The sequence below is a fragment of the Taurulus bubalis genome, assembly GCF_910589615.1.
Source record: "Taurulus bubalis genome assembly, chromosome: 14".
Classification (NCBI taxonomy): Eukaryota; Metazoa; Chordata; class Actinopteri; order Perciformes; family Cottidae; genus Taurulus; species Taurulus bubalis.
The window spans coordinates 20,003,282-20,018,986 of NC_136602.1; the positions used below are offsets into that span (position 1 = coordinate 20,003,282).

The 15,705-nt window shown below is 43.5% G+C and overlaps 2 protein-coding genes across 2 annotated transcripts; one reads left to right on the plus strand and one right to left on the minus strand.

The window, feature by feature from the left end:
• Nucleotides 1-1,573: 1,573 nt before the first annotated feature.
• Nucleotides 1,574-10,677, minus strand: eif3s10 (eukaryotic translation initiation factor 3, subunit 10 (theta)). Its single transcript, XM_079230007.1, has 22 exons — nt 10,537-10,677; nt 9,806-9,996; nt 9,581-9,717; nt 8,909-9,072; nt 8,352-8,551; nt 7,943-8,151; nt 7,684-7,855; nt 7,403-7,507; nt 7,203-7,301; nt 6,968-7,084; nt 6,650-6,835; nt 6,115-6,462; nt 5,918-6,022; nt 5,726-5,839; nt 5,489-5,611; nt 5,069-5,222; nt 4,735-4,916; nt 4,104-4,207; nt 3,648-4,003; nt 3,404-3,524; nt 2,902-3,212; nt 1,574-2,433 (listed from the first exon to the last, which is right to left on the minus strand). Exons 1-22 carry the CDS (start codon nt 10,583-10,585, stop codon nt 2,273-2,275), a joined length of 3,708 nt encoding a protein of 1,235 aa, XP_079086133.1. The 5' UTR covers nt 10,586-10,677; the 3' UTR covers nt 1,574-2,272.
• Nucleotides 10,678-11,813: 1,136 nt separating this feature from the next.
• dennd10 (DENN domain containing 10) lies at nt 11,814-15,487 on the plus strand. The gene is made up of 10 exons (XM_079229444.1): nt 11,814-11,918; nt 12,003-12,057; nt 12,336-12,532; nt 12,620-12,699; nt 12,807-12,955; nt 13,254-13,365; nt 13,455-13,555; nt 13,678-13,785; nt 13,866-13,960; nt 14,057-15,487. Exons 2-10 carry the CDS (start codon nt 12,012-12,014, stop codon nt 14,222-14,224), a joined length of 1,056 nt encoding a protein of 351 aa, XP_079085570.1. The 5' UTR covers nt 11,814-11,918; nt 12,003-12,011; the 3' UTR covers nt 14,225-15,487.
• The last annotated feature ends 218 nt before the right edge of the window (nt 15,488-15,705 follow it).

The following is a 15,705-nucleotide window of genomic DNA, read 5'->3' on the forward strand; positions in this document are numbered from 1 at the left end:
GACTCTACATTTCTGCTGTCTGGGATGTCTGGGAGACCCCGGAGACCCGAACACGCTTTATACTCTACATTTATTAAACAGGAGACGGAGCAGAGGACCGACAGTCTTCAACATTCAATAACACATCTCCACGTCTGAGTCGCTGCTGTCACTCACTGTTACTCAATGCAAACATGCTCAGGTGTTTATTGGAGTACCTGGGTCTGCAGGCTGTCACCTCTGTGTGTGCACGTGTGCGTGTGTGTGCACGTGTGTGCCGCGCACAAGGGGCCTTCATAAAGAAATAGCACACACTAATAGCACGCAGAGTCACAGTCACAAGGCTCGGAACTGAATAGATGCAGCCCGGAAAATGAACACGTCAATGTTCTGTTCTATATTATATTTGAATTAAAAAAAATATATATATATTTATATGTTTTTTTTGTTTGCATGCTTTTTCAGACGTTACAAAACAATTCGCATTTTAAGGGGCCAGAGGGTCGTGAATGGTAATCATAGTGTGAGATCCTTATTATTATTAATACTTGTATTTTTATTTTCATTATTATTAGGCTATTTTTTTAATAAAGTATCGTAGTTTACGTCGAGGGTCCATGCAAAGCTTATCGACAGGTTCAGGTTTATGTGTGTGTGTGTGTGTGTGTGTGTGTGGGGGGGGGGGGGGGGTCAAGGGTCTGTGTATGGAATAAAATACACAGTGGAATAAAATGATTTCGCAAAGCCGTCAGAGCAGCAACAGCTGCACAACAAATAACATCCTGATGTGACATCTAAAAATGTGTCATTCTAGATTATTGTTGTTATCCAGAATCATGAGGGGTTTCCTGTTTTAGATGTTTTATTTGAACCCACTTTTGCTTTTGCCTTTTCTGTAATAATACCCAATACACCTGACCCATGAAGCACATTATTATTATTATCAGTATTACCATTATTGTTATTATTATTATAGCATCATTATTACTGTAACCTACCACGCAGCTATGTCGCGTCAGGTCAGCCAAATTCAAAGTCATGTGTTTGTTACGGAACGAATACACATTTAAAGGAAAAGTTGATCAGGGTTATTTATTTTTATAACTCTACATCATGTTACTTGTTTTGATAACTGACTGCAAACTGACCACTGAGTTTCAGACCGAGTTAACTGCTGATCGTGGACGTGAAGCAACACACCTCCTGCTCTCACGCGCCCTGTCCACGGAGCTTTACCGCCCTCTAGTGGCCACGCGCTGGTAGTGTGATAACAGATCCACATCTGGGGGTCTGAGCAGCTTCAGGGTTCACTGGTGAAAGTAATACTGTAACTGTTAGGACCTCACTGTTCTTTAAGCTGTCTAGTTATTTCTTCCCAACTTCGTTTGTCAAATGATTACATTCTAACAATATGGCCTACTATAGATACTCAAAGATAGTTGTAGAATAACCATTCAAGCCAACCTATTGAACCCATTGTGTCCTCTGACCCCAACATTGGGCTCAGTGGTTTAGTTTTGTATACCAGACTATAGCTAATAAGTGTGCTCCAATCTTCAATGTTGATAGAGAATTTGAGACCAACTTAACAATAGGTGGTGAACAAACATCTTTATTAATAAAGGCTTTATCTGTACACATGCAATTAATGGTTTGATACCATTACTTGCAGCAAGATAGAACCACACACTGGATATCAGGCGAGACCAATGGAATACTCTAAGCATGCACATCAAAATGTCAATTCCACTGGTTCAGGTTAGGAAGCGTCTGAAACATTAGCTGAAGAGCAGAGGTCACTGAAGCAGATGAGAATAGTCATTGCTATTATGAGATGTGGCTCTGTGGCATAATATACCATCATCTATGTCAAGTTCAAATATTTAAAAGAGGCAGTTGGTGATGCACAGAGTTTGCAGAAAGATGGCGCAGGTACATTGGTTTTTAGTTTATTACATTTTACATTTTTTTTTCCTTTTCTTTTAAATGGAAGGTAATTACACTCCTAACCACTGGGCGCAGTCATGTGTACATTGATAGTTTGCATGAGTCCAAAGTGCACACAAGTTTATTAGTTGATGGTGTTTTAGGTGGTGAGGAGCCTCTGGTTCAAAACAGCTGGAAATCAAATGAAAGAAACCCTAGAAAAAAAGAAGCTGGAAATCAAATGAAAGCTAACCCTCAGGAAAACTACTGGCTACAAAGATGTCATACAAAGGAATAATTCACATCAGTATCAGAAGTGTGTGGCCATTAATTCACCACTCTGGCTAACTGGCTGAGAGGTTGCTACTCAGCGGCGTACTGTGGTCCAGCCGTCATCGTCCGTCTCGTTCTTCTCGTTCTTCTCGTTCTTGATGCGACGAGGGTTGTCTTTGTCGGGCTCACGTTCCTGCTCCTGGTCTTTGGGCGGCTCCTCCCGCTTCTCCTCGCCTCCACGACGCCAAGAACCGCCTAAGGAAAACATTATGCTTATTAGAACATATTGATTATACATGAAGTTTAAGTCTAATTCAGGAGTTTGTACATTTACCCTCCCTGGTGTCTTTTTAAGGCACTTGCCATAGCAGGAATAAAGGTGAACAGCGCCCTCTGCTGGCTGAATACAACACCTCCCACATAGTGTATCCCATTTGTTTTGTTCGACAAATTTCTTCCATTTAGTTACTCGGAGACTCAGGATAATTAACACAGTTGTGACAAGTGTGCCTAATGGCCGCAACCATGTTTGGATCATACGGTCATTGGTCCGAGAGTAAATTAGACAAATGTGAAGCTTGGATGTTAATGAAGGTTTTGTTCAACTCAAAGAACTCAAATTGCGTCCCACAGCCTTTAACAATGCCACATATTTTACGGAAACCATTGCGTGTAACCGTGACATGGATGTTATGGTTATAACATAAATCACACTGTGCTTACCATCCTCTTGCTCTTTGGGTGGGGCTCTGACTTCACGGTCATCCCGGCGCGGCTCTCTATCAGGGCGCTCGATTTCCCGTGGGCGCTCGATTTCCCGTGGGCGCTCAATCTCTCGTGGGCGCTCAATCTCTCGTGGGCGCTCAATCTCTCGTGGGCGCTCAATCTCTTGTGGGCGCTCAATCTCTCGTGGGCGCTCACTGCGATTATCATCACGACGTTCCTCGCGGTCAGTGTTCTCTTTCCGAGAGTCTCTCCAGCAGCTTCCTCCTTCCTCTGTGCCTGCTTTCCTCCAAGTATTCTCCTTCTCCTCTCTGTGAATAGATAGCAATTAATATAACTGACCAACCACAGAAAACATTACTATGATACTCTCCATTTAGAGAGAGAGAGAGAGAGAGAGAGAGAGAGAGAGAGAGAGAGAGAGAGAGAGAGAGAGAGAGAGAGAGAGAGAGAGAGAGATATATATATATAGAGAAAAAGGTCCTAGGTCTATCAGGCCCACCTGACTGGGCGGCGGTCGCTGTTCTTTTCCTCCTCTTTAACCACCTCCTTCTCCGCGTCGTTACGCGGAGGACCCCAGCTGTCCTCTCGGGCCTTCTCACGCTCACGCCAACCACCTGCAGCTGAAGAATTTGATGATCATTATGCTGGACGTCACATTTAAGCACTAAGCTACTCAGCAGTCTGCTTGTTAAATAAACCATTGCCCAGGTAGATTATAGAAGACATCTCCATCACAGTCTTACCAGGTCGGCTCACGGGCTTCCAGGGTTTCTCATCGTCGACATCGGCACCACGTCGCGGCCCATCGTCCATGCCCCTCCGTCCACCCCTCTCCTCCTCTCCTCCTCTCCTGGGACCCCAGTCATCATCAACCCCACGCCTGGCGCCCCTGGAGTCATCCATGCCTCTACGGGGACCTCTGTCATCATCAAAGCCACGCCTGAAGCCACGGTCATCATCAAAGGTACGCCTGGGGCCATCATCAAAACCTCTGCGTGGACCACGGTCCTCATCAGCGCCACGGCGCGGTCCTCTATCGTCCTCAAAGCCTCGACGGGGTGCTCGGACCTCTTTTTCCTCCTCACCGCCTCTCCACTCCCTAGAGAGAGCACAGCTAGTGTTAACAGTAGCCTCATGGTTTAATGGGGTGACCAATAAAAAGGTAGGATTAAATACTCCAAATAGTCACCAAAACTTACCGGTCAAGCACAGGACGACGCCTTTCTGATTCGCCCTCCGCACGCTTCCTCCATCCCCCTTCCTCCTTCTCACTCTCCTTCTCATTCTCCTTATCGGCCCAATCCTGCGTAAGCAAAATAAATCAATCAAGACACATTGTTTCATTACATCGGTGACACTCAGAGGTCTGGAGACTTGATTGGTCCCTACAAGGCTTTAAAGTGTTAGCCTGTAGTCCATTACTCTGCACTCAGTCCTTGAACTTATGCCGATATATATGGGCTCCCTTCCATCACACCGCCATATTAGGAATGACACAATTATAATGCATCACAATACTTTGACAAACTGTTTGGATACATTTTCTTGCATTGTAATATGTATACCCACGTGTAACCTTTAACTCGTTTTACATCTGAAGGATTTAAATACAGTTTACAATGCAGTAAAATATATTACATATGTTGTTTTTTTCTATTCTAGGTACCATGGTATCACAATTATCCTGGGTAACATATAAACAACAATAACAATACATCTTGAGTGAATTACCTATAATTCCCATTTCTTCATATTGGCATGAAAATTCAACTGAATGTTAAACTCAAGAACTGTAGGTTCTTCCCATCGGCTAAAAATAAAAATGAGTACCTTGGTTTTCTCCTCAGGGGGAGGCCTTTTCTCATCGTGACGACGGAGTTCTCGCTCCTCGATCTCCTGTTGACGAGCACGCTGCTTCTTTTCCTGCTCCTCGAGTTTGCGCAGACGCTCCTGGTACTCCCTCTCCTCCTCCTCTCGCTGCTCCAGTTCAACGCGTTCACGATCCTCACGCTCTGTAACAAAAGCAGAAGATAACATGTTCAAACTTTGACAGAATAAGAGCTCCTGCATTATACTGCGATAAGTAAAAGCCACTTGGAGTGGCTGCCACGATCAGAAAATATTTTCCTGACTTTTCACTTTGTCCAACTCAAACACGAATTACCTTTCTTGAGTGACTCCTCGTGGATACGCTGTGCATCATCCTCTTTCTGGCGGTAGAAAGTGTTACGCCGGTCCTCTTTGCGCTGCTTCTTCCTGTCTTCCAGGCGCTTCTTCCTCTCCTCCACCATGCGTTCCTCGAAAGTACTCAATTTTTCCTTCATAAGACAGAATCGTGCATTTGAAACCACCGTCAGTCATACAGTTATTCTGCCAGTCTGCTCTAGAAACACTATTGGTTCCATGCAGAAGTCATTACCGCAGTATCACATAAGTTCATCTGCAAGGCGTGTCCTCAAACTATCGAAACGCGATCGGCAGGCAGACAACTGACGCATACCGGTTCCTCGGCATACTGGTTTCTCATTTGAGCTGATGTAACATAGTGGAATTCAGGCAGCATTTACTATGCTGATGGTCTTACCTCATAAATGAAGCTACGGGCAGCAGTTATTTTGGACAAGAAGCTTTCTTTGTCCTCCATCATCCTAGACATGCGCTTCTTGTGCTCCAGTGCCTTCTCCCGTTCAACTTTCATGTTACTGATCTACAATGAAAAGAAAATATTCAAATTTGAGATACTCCCCTGGGTGCCTTCAATGTCTTTGATCCAAGCATGTCATTTTTAAATCAGTGTTGTTTTTTTATTGTGTTTAAATACCCTGTCTTCCTCCTGGAGCTCCCATAGTTCCATGTCCTTGATGCGCTGCTCTTCATAAGCCTTTTTGATAAGAGGAATCTCCTCGAGACGTTTTGCTCTCTCAAAGTAGTCAATCTAGAAAGAAAGAACGATAGATTAGTGTCTAATTCATACCTAGGTGACCGATATTTTCACTGATGATCACTCAGTTACCTTCTTCTCCTGGTTCTTCAGACGCTCCTGAAGTTCCTTCTTCTCCTTCTCCAGCTGCTCCACTTGTTTGGCCATGATGAAGTCAGGATCCAGCTCCTCAAGATGCTGTACAAAACAGATTTGTTAGTTTAACTTTATATTACATTGACATATTTCTGCACTATGGAATTCAACCTAAAGAGCAATCTACATTGTACCTCAATATCAATATCCTTGAAGGCCTTGGCTCCGAGTTCAGTCTTCTTGATCTGCTCCAGCCGCTCACGGACAGTTTTCTTCTTGATCTGCTCATGCTCCTGCATGATGCGCTCCTTCTCCCTCTCTTTGGCCTCCTGGCGCAGACGCTCCTCCTCGGCTTTGCGAACCTTCTGCAGCTCAGCTTCCCGCTGCTCCAGCTCCTCCTTCTCACGCTGAATGTTCAGGCTCTCCAGGCGCTCCTTACGCTCTTCAATGGTCTGTCTACGGGCCAGGATGCGCTGGTGATCCTTGCGGGAATTTTTCAAATAGGCAGCAATGGCCAGTTGATTTTGCTCCTCGCGCTCTTGCTGAGAAACGATAAAAACATCAAAATACAGCATTGAGTTGCAGAAAGACACTAATCATGAACTAGAGTGTAATACTACATGGAAATACGTTTATGGGTCTTTTAGCATTATGTGGGAGTATGAACAAAGCGAAGGTTGGTCACGGATCAGGTGTCTACTTCGGGGGCTCAGACAGAGGGTAACTCACCAGGATGGAGGCAGGCTTGATGACCTGGATGGCTTTGGCCAAGGAAGAAGACATGGCAGTCAGCTGGTTCCTTATCTGCTCTGAGGGCATGTTCTGCAGGAAAGGACCAACTGGGGCGTCCTCTTTGGTCGAGTAGTTCAGGTCGGAGCCAAAGCTCAGATTTCGAGAGGTGTGGTCTATACGGACCTTCAGGGGAAAAATAAATGTTAGATCAGTAAACATTTTTAACGGTAATAACACTTTTGTTGGTTTATACATAGTTATTGTATCAATTAGTTAATGCATCCAAAATGCACTCTCTCCTGATCTTGGCCTCACCTGCAGATCACAGTGCCGGGCTGCATCGACAATGGAGCGCTCCAGTTGGAAGGCGTCCACGAATGGAACAAGGGAGGCCAGACGAGTGAACTCGATGCTTTGATAAATCTGTGCGACCTAATAAAATGGATGAAGAATAATGAGAGATCTCTACAATTATACAATGTCTCTACAACATTGTAGATGTGATTAAGGACAGCATTCTAGGAGAATCAAACAGACTGAAGATAATTACCTGTTGCAAAAGCCTCAGGATGGTGTTACTCTGGAGGTGAGGGACATACTGCTGCAGATCAGATTCCTTCTCAGCCTGGTCTTTTACCCAGTTCAGCACCTAATAGGAAAGCAAGTGTGTTAGCATATTCTTGGTCGCCCAATTTGATGAATCAAGTGAATATTATAAAAACTACAATGCACACTACAACGATTATTTACCTTGGTCACTCTTCCGCTGAGCTTCAGAGGGTGAAAGTCGACTTCAAGCCAGTTGTAAAGTTCTTTTATATCAGGTACAACGTACTGCAGCAAGTTAAATCTCACCTAGAATGCAAACATAAATTTGTGAAAACATTTAAAAGCAATTAATAATTTCACAAGATCAGGTTAAAAGCTAAAAGTTAAAACACTCGCAAGCTGTTTTTGTACTAAGAAAGATCTTCATGTGCACTGTTCAAACCTAAAACACCTAACAAAGCTTTCTTGTGCAGATAATGTACCATGTCATTGATGAGACTCTGCCGGGTTGGTGGAGACTGCAGGCCCAGGAGGGTGGCCAGCCTGCGGTGTTTCTCTACAATGATGCCATCCATGTCCAGCAGCCGAGCAATGTCAGTGCGCTCGGGGGTGATGGGAATAGACAGTGTGGCCAGGAGGACTCTGGTGGACATCCTAAAGATCGAAAGCAAGTATCATTAACCATTTGGTCACTACAAGAGACAAATGTGTGCACTTATTTACAGATAATGAAGACTATACCTCTGCATCTCATCATGGGTCAAATTCTTACGCATCTCCCTTGAGAGGTGATAGAGCCGGTGGAGGGTGCAGGCGTGGAAGAGAGCATTTCCAGATTTCCAGAACACAGTAGACACCTTGTTGTAGTAGTTGGCCATCAACTGGGGTTTGGGCGGCTTCTTGGAAAGAGCAAACAGGCCATGGATGTCTTCAACAGCCTTAAATGCTTCCTGGAAAAAGACAAACAGTGCTACATTAGTTACAATATCATCTTCCCTTTGACCATGCATCACATGTTTATGGACAAACTACAACTACTGTCCAAAGAATTTCAGAAACATTTTATACATTTAAATTTCTACTAAGTACATGGAAATGTGCATGCATGCTAATAGTGTCCTTTGAGAGATTTAGAGTTTGATGGACAGACCTGCCAGAGCTCCATGCTAATGGCACTGTCCAGCTGCACCAGACGGGTCTCCAGGTGCATAGACTGACTTTCGGGGTTGTTCAGGTTGATGGCCGTGCTCTGGTTGTGGTGGCGCTGGATCTGACCCAGATGCATACGCAGGTTGTCGCACAGCTTGCGAAATTCTGCTTTACGGGTGTACTGAAGGCAGAACTTGAATGCTGCAGAAAAGACGACCAGACATTATATACAGCCTTTTGTAACATGTAATTTACGTTTTTATTTGTAGTTTTCAAATGATTTTCTGTGTGGCCTTTTATAAAACACAGTATAATCGTATTGAAACAAGAAAAGATAAAAGCAATATTTACATTGAAATGTAAATGTCTATCTTATCTTATATATTTCGACCTAGTAAAACATTAGTTATGACTGGTTGAAATTTACAGTGTTCATCATGTTGTCATTCAATAACATCTACCTACATGAAAACAGATTTGCGATAAAACATTTTGACAATACTGCCTTAAAAAATATCTCACTCCGTTCTTAACAAGGTATTCAGTGTGAGTCACTACCTTGCTGGGCAATGTCATGGTACAGGCGCTCCACCTTGGAGTTGTTCCGCAGCAGGTCCAGGCACTGGCGGTAGGACTCCCACAGGAACTTCACCCAGGGAGTGAGAAGCAGGCGATCGGTACGATCCTGAGTGTCCTCTCCACTCACAGCACTCAGGAGAACACTGAAGTCACAACAAGCTCAACGTTAATGATCTATCTTAAAATGTACAATGACATGCTAATCATCTTAAACTCTAGGGCTGGGCAATATGGACCAAAACATGTGAAAAATGTTGACCAAATACCTGGACATCAATATTTCAGTAAATATTTACACAATGAGAGTTATGATAAATAATCTTCACTATTATGGATATTATGACTTCTGAAGTCGGTAAAGGCAAATAATAAAACAGCTAGAATAGTCTGGCAGGTTTCGTAAATTACATCACTATTCTGTAATGCAGCATTAAAAACCATGAAAACACAAAATCTGCAAATATTGTGCCATATTAGAACATTATGATATCTCGTCTCATATTGGACCTCCAGCTGTGGCATCACTATACTGTATAACACACAATCATCCAACAACAATAAGACATCAATTTAGATTATCTATCATGTAAAATTGACACTTTTCATGCTGCAGAAAAACATCATTTCTGCATTTTAGGTAAGCAGTCTCACCTTTCAGGAGTCTGGATGTTATCCAGATCCTCGATGTCCAGGACCATCTGCTGAGACTCCCCCTTGGCAGTCTCAGTCTTCTCCTCCGCCAGCTTCAGGTAAGCCCTAACCACATCCTCCAGAGATTTGATATTCACCTGAAAGCAAAGACAGACATTCAACGAACTCCATAAAACTACAACAAAGACCCGATCTGTGCAACATCCCCCATTTCTCCTCACACACCTGCTGGCAGATGTTCTTGTACTGGTAGAGACCCTCCTTAGCCAGGTGGCTCTTGCGAAGATCCACGCACAGCTCCAGGTACTTGAGCATGATGGGCTCGTGGATCTTCTGCCATGTTCGATGTTTCTTGCTCTTGATGACATCGTACAAAACATCCAAAGCTGGCTGCTTCTTCCCGACCTCAAGGAACTCTGTGTAAACACATTGGTAAATGGACCCACATAAGCTCCACGGCCGGTTGACAGTAACCGTATACGTTCACCAGAAAACCTGAACACCTCGCACCACTCCCACAGCCGTGGTTGGCGGAAGGAGCCTGACTGTGTTAGGCCCAGGGTGCTTGGTGATCGTGGCATTAGCATTAACGCTACAAGAACAGAACAGAGCGCTTACAAATCCACAGTAATGTTAGCAAGGAGTCGTTGTCAATGACGTGTCAAAGCTATGAAGCGTCCTTACGATTATCTAATGGCCTCCTAAGCTACATTTCTAAAAATGTCATTGGCGTATTCAATGCTCAGTCCCCCCCCCCCAAAAGGCCCAGTCTGTTAGCTTAACACTAACGTAGCAGTACGACAGTGCTCCCCCGCCATTCAAGCTAGCTGCTATCAGCTAGCATGGCTAACTGCGTCGCCGCATAGTGACGGCGCGTTCGAGCTAACGCAGCTAACGTCCGCTCGTTAGCACAAATGTCGGACATTTGTGAAACACGGAGTTGCCTTTCTACTCACCGTTCGCTCGTTTCAGAGCATTCTCTGGCCTTTGGAAGTAGGCCGGCATGTTGGCGGCGTTTTCGTGAGACTCAAGTTGGCTGAGTTGAGTGAATTTTGATCAATTTCACCAGTCCATCCACGCCACGCACTCACCCGCTCCAACGGTGCTGGCTGAGAAAGGATGAACCTCGTGAGCGGCCTAGCTAGGGTTGCCTCGAAGCATATCCCCCTTTCACAGTGTCCGCTTCTATCCCAACCCTCCACTTTGAAAACTCATTATTAAGAATTGCAGTTCTGTCTCAGCCAAAAGCTACAATACATGTAAGGTTAATGTATCCGTATCCTGGGCTTTAATATAGTTATTTCTAATTTCTGATCCAATCTTAATATGTACACTTTGTAAACTACTCTACAATCATCAATTGTTCTGGGTGATTCTATATGTGTTTCTTTGTTTGAATAAGTGTTACTTTAACTAATACAGGTATAGGACACATTATTTGTATCATACTTTTAATACATGGTTACACATTGTCGCACGAGAGCCACTGATCCTCTGTAGCTACGAGTTACTATGTCGGAGTGTCATGAATTTGTTGAATTTTCTGTATTTGATACATTATTGTTAATTGTGCTGCCACAAAACTCACTGATAAGTGACCATGGGTGTTGTTAAAAACTATCAAATGAATAAAGTGTGTTAAATATTACTGAGGACCATAACCTCACACAATTTAAAAACGGGGTTTCTACAAACCTGGCAGCTTTGGGTGTATACAGTTCCCGTATGCGCTCCACAGTGGTGTGTTCGTGTAACCTTCGTTAAATATGCATTTTATCAAACTATATAGGTTTCATGAACCCAACTGTATAAGCAAAGGTTTATATTGAACTTCATATTAGAGTCAGTAGTAAAACATACTTAATATTAAAGGATCAGGCTGAAAGAAACCTGATCAGGATATTACTGAGCCAGTTTCATTCAAATAAGAAAGGATTTTAACATTACCAACATATAGATAGATTAATATATTATTTTAACCAGCGCACAGGTATCGGCTGATGTACACAATGGCATAGATCCAATTTAGAAGTTCAGGCATCACCATATATTTTCATTTCGCGATTTCTTTAAGCCGCTCATGTGCAGTCGTATACTTTTTGTAACCATAAACGCACCATTACGTCTGAAGTATCGCGGGCTAAATGATTGGTTGCCAGCAGCGTGTCCCCTCCCACACGATCCTCCTCCTGTCCCGGAAGACGGAAGAGGTTTCGTAAAAGAGAGGAAAGTCTGTTGACAGCAGAAATCACACCCAGGCCACTGAAAAGTTTTCACATATGCACTGTCTTATTAAATCCGCCTAGCATCACATTCGGACGAAGCGGGAGCTCTCAAGGTACTTTACGGTTAAACTAGCGTCCACAGACGGAGATGGCTGGTGTGTCATGTGCAGTTAATTTGTGACTCTGAACTCTTTCAGGTATGGAATATGGCAGCAACTGAAACGCAGTTTATGTTAAGCGTCGGATTAATCGGTAAGTTTCCGTTTACAGGTCGTTTCTTGCTGCTCGGTTGGGATGTTTGACTTCTCGGGCATGCGCAGGAGAGTCACATGATATCAGTGTGACCCAAATGTGTCAAATCAGCAGTGCTGCATGTCCCCCATTGGTTCATGGTTCCTGACATTTTTTAGGCGTTCCTAACAGAACCCCAGAGAACCCTATCTGATGTGATGTTATACTTCTGTCCATCTTCTAATAGGTTATCATAATATATGATGTCCAGTTGTGTTTTATTTCCCCACCTCAAACAGAGAAAGATGTGAATGGAGACACACTGTGGGTGTGGTGCTTTCCCTCCGTGAGCTCAGACCTGAGGCAAGTCCTGCTCAGCAAGTGCTGCCTGACACAGGATGGCCGGGATCTCCACACCTTCGTGTTTGGTCAGTTCTGTCGCACCTGGTACTACATCACAACCGTGGAGGTGCAGGAACCTACAGCACTACACAAGGTACTGTGTCCTGCGACTCTGAGGCATTTCTATCCAGCATTTGAATATCTGAGTTTAATTTTTTGTCTCTTCTTTTCTCTGTTCAAGGTCACTCATTTTTCAATAGTTGTTACAGCGAAAGACTTCAACCCTGAAAAGTACGCTGCACTTAGTAGAATACTCTGCAGGTACAGTGTTCAGCTCAAATCAAAATGCTTATACACTTTTCCTTTTAAGAGTGTGTTTTTTCTTCTTCTTCATTTGAGTGGCAGTGTGTTTTGTTATTATTACCCAGGATGTACAGCAAACATGGCAGTCCAGTGAAGATGATGGAGGCGTATGTCACTGTCCTCACTCAAGGAATCTGCCAGAGTGATGAAAACGGCTCATTTCTAATTAAGGATTATGATGTTCGGAAAGCGTACTTGGCTGGTTCAGTCAAAGGTAAGACGTCAAAGTCGTCGTAACAGGAAAACTAACCAGCATCGTGGAAAGGTATGTCCTCTTGGAGACATGTCCGGTTTTTCATACAGCAGTTGCTTTGAATCCAACAAAGTAGTTTCCTTTTGTGGGACATTAAAAGAAACCTTTATATAAGCAAGTTAATCAGGGTGTCATTACAGAAACGGTAGATGTTTTATTCCTCGTTTTCAGTGATGAACCGTAATCTAGTTAATGCTGACAACCCAAACTGACTGTGCTTCTTACAACATTCAGAGTAAAAGTGTGTCTCCATCTACAGACGTGGTGTCTCAGTTTGGTATGGAGACCGTCATCCTGTATACCGCTCTCATGCTGAAGAAGAGAATCATTGTCCATCACCCGCGGATTGAAGCATTGTTGGAGTTTACAAGGTGCTTTGAAGACTCAAAAGTTCAACTTTAATTAACTCTCTGGAGTGGAGAGAATTGTCATCCATCTCTTTTTCTGTCTGCCCCCCAAGAGTTCTGCCGACTCTGACATGGCACAGGAAAGACTGGTCCGCCCTGCACCCGTACGTGCACCTGACTGACACTGAAATAGAGGATCTCAAGAAATGCCCCGGTGAGGCCATTCACTCTAATTTCTCCTCCTCACAGTTGGTGCTCAGCACACCATCTGCGCCGTGATATCTCATGGTGGGGAAATTAATTATTTATGCGCCAATATGTTCGTTTTCTCCACAGGATACGTCGCAGGTTTTGTAGATCCGGAGGTGAGCAACAGATCGGATTTGTTTGATGTGTACGTGAACCTCCAAGACAGCGTCATCACGGTATCTCAGAGTGCCAAAGGTACAGTATATTTCAAAGAGAGCTTTGATTCTTGAGTCAGACAGCATTTCCCTCAGACTGATGTTGAGTATCCCACACAGAGTCCATGGCCATGGGGAAGTTGCACAAGGACATTGGCCACCTCATCGTCCAGTCTGCAGAGGATGCTGAGAGGTCAGATAGTCAGGTCATTAAGGTGAGTTTACTTGGAGCACAAGTGTCCGTAATCAAAAACAAATGAAATACAAATGTAGTCCTGGATCGAACATGACAACCACACGTCAATCCACAGGATATTTCTGTCAAGACAAAAGAGATCCTTGATAACTTGGTGGCCCTGGCTGACAAATGTGAAGACTCTAAAATCACACTGGAAGGTTTAAAGCAGCATCATTTCCCTCCGGCGACAGAGAACTTCCTCTTTCATTTGGCAGCTGCCGAGCAGCTCTTACGGATATGAAACCTGTTTTCAGACGCCGTGCTGCAGGGTGGCGGTACTGTACGGCCTCCAGCTGTGTGGTTCTGTATGTGTGTCGGGATGATTACTGTTGTCTGGAAGGCCTGTGCTCCCTCTCACCACGTGTGCACACGGCCCTTTCTCACAGTAATCTCCTTCACGTGGGGTAGGAATCTTATTCCTTTTGTGCTCCATTTGAGTCAACAAAAACGTTAAAGAAACCAATGAGCCACACTGCTGCGCTGGCCGACATGTTGCTTCATTACATGGGCACTGTGGTGAATTTTGAGTCAGTTCTGCTGCCATAGATTCTCACTACAGCAACACATTTGTATTAATCTGCAGCTGAAAATGGTACTTAGCAAATGCATTGTCTGAGATTTACGTTTGTTAAAAATGACAGTGCCCAGCTGTTTTTAGAAATGGCCTTTTTTCAATGAAAGTATATATTTGTGATCTTCAGCAGGACGGACTGACTTGCTGTTGATGTGAGTCTTTTTATTGGATTTGGTGACAGTCAGAGGAACACTAGATAATGCCAGTCTTGTCCTTTAACAGCAGGAGTTGTGGACAATAAGGAGCCACAGTATTTGTCTCCAACTGTGAAGTGGTGACAAATAAGCTGGTACTTCTTCAGTTGGTACATCCAATAGTGCTTTCTAGATGTAAGCTCCTACTCCAGGGTAAAGCATACCTACATCATGCATACATACATCCGGCCCTCAATATATACACAGCAACAGCAGCTGAAATGGCCCAGATGTAACGAACAGCTGTTATTATTAATGAGTTTGGTAGAAACTGAATTATACATGGTTATCAGATCACAACTGTACTAGACAGTGTAAATGTATTTCTTTTTCTTTTTAACAATGTCTCATTTTGTATTTTACTATTGACTCAAGTAAGTTGTGTTGTCAGAGGCTTTTTCAAACTGTTTTCTAAAAAGATGATTGGTAGAAAAAGACCTGTTCCTCATGAATCCGCAACTGATCAAATAACAACCGGTGCTTCCATGTGCAGTGATTTAGATTTTTATTGTCTTTTCTTCTTCTTTATGTATGATTAGCACTGTTGTTTTACAGCTGGGTACAGTATCAACAACATTGCCAAAAGGACGGTTTTGTGCCTCAGTATTTCCGATCAGACAGAGTGCAATACATAGCAGATGTAATGTAATATGTAACTTTGAAAACTAAATGTATTTTCAGGAATTTATGTAATATTTCATATCTATGAAACATGTAAATATTCCAGCTAAATAAATTTACTTTCAAAAAGTATTGTCCTCCCTGTTTTTAATGTCTCAGACTGTTTACAACAAATGATTTTGTGTGAAAAATGGGAGAAGAGGCCGCATGTAATCACATGCGTGGTAATTCCAGCAGAACCGCTCCTCAGAGTCCTCTATGGTAGCAGAACCGCTCCTCAGAGTCCTCTATGGTAGCAGAACCGCTCCTCAGAGTCCTCTATGGTAGTAGAAC

Excerpts from the sequence above, each read along its gene's own strand:
- eif3s10 (XM_079230007.1), bottom strand. The coding sequence starts at position 10,585 with ATGCCGGCCTACTTCCAAAGGCCAGAGAATGCTCTGAAACGAGCGAAC. Across the intron at positions 9,997-10,536 it reads TGCTCTGAAACGAGCGAACG|AGTTCCTTGAGGTCGGGAAG; the intron begins GTGAGTAGAAAG and ends GTGTTTACACAG. Across the intron at positions 5,612-5,725 it reads AGCTCCAGGAGGAAGACAGG|ATCAGTAACATGAAAGTTGA; the intron begins GTATTTAAACAC and ends TTTTCATTGTAG.
- dennd10 (XM_079229444.1), top strand. The coding sequence starts at position 12,012 with ATGGCAGCAACTGAAACGCAGTTTATGTTAAGCGTCGGATTAATCG. Across the intron at positions 12,058-12,335 it reads GTTAAGCGTCGGATTAATCG|AGAAAGATGTGAATGGAGAC; the intron begins GTAAGTTTCCGT and ends CACCTCAAACAG. Across the intron at positions 12,533-12,619 it reads AACCTACAGCACTACACAAG|GTCACTCATTTTTCAATAGT; the intron begins GTACTGTGTCCT and ends TCTCTGTTCAAG.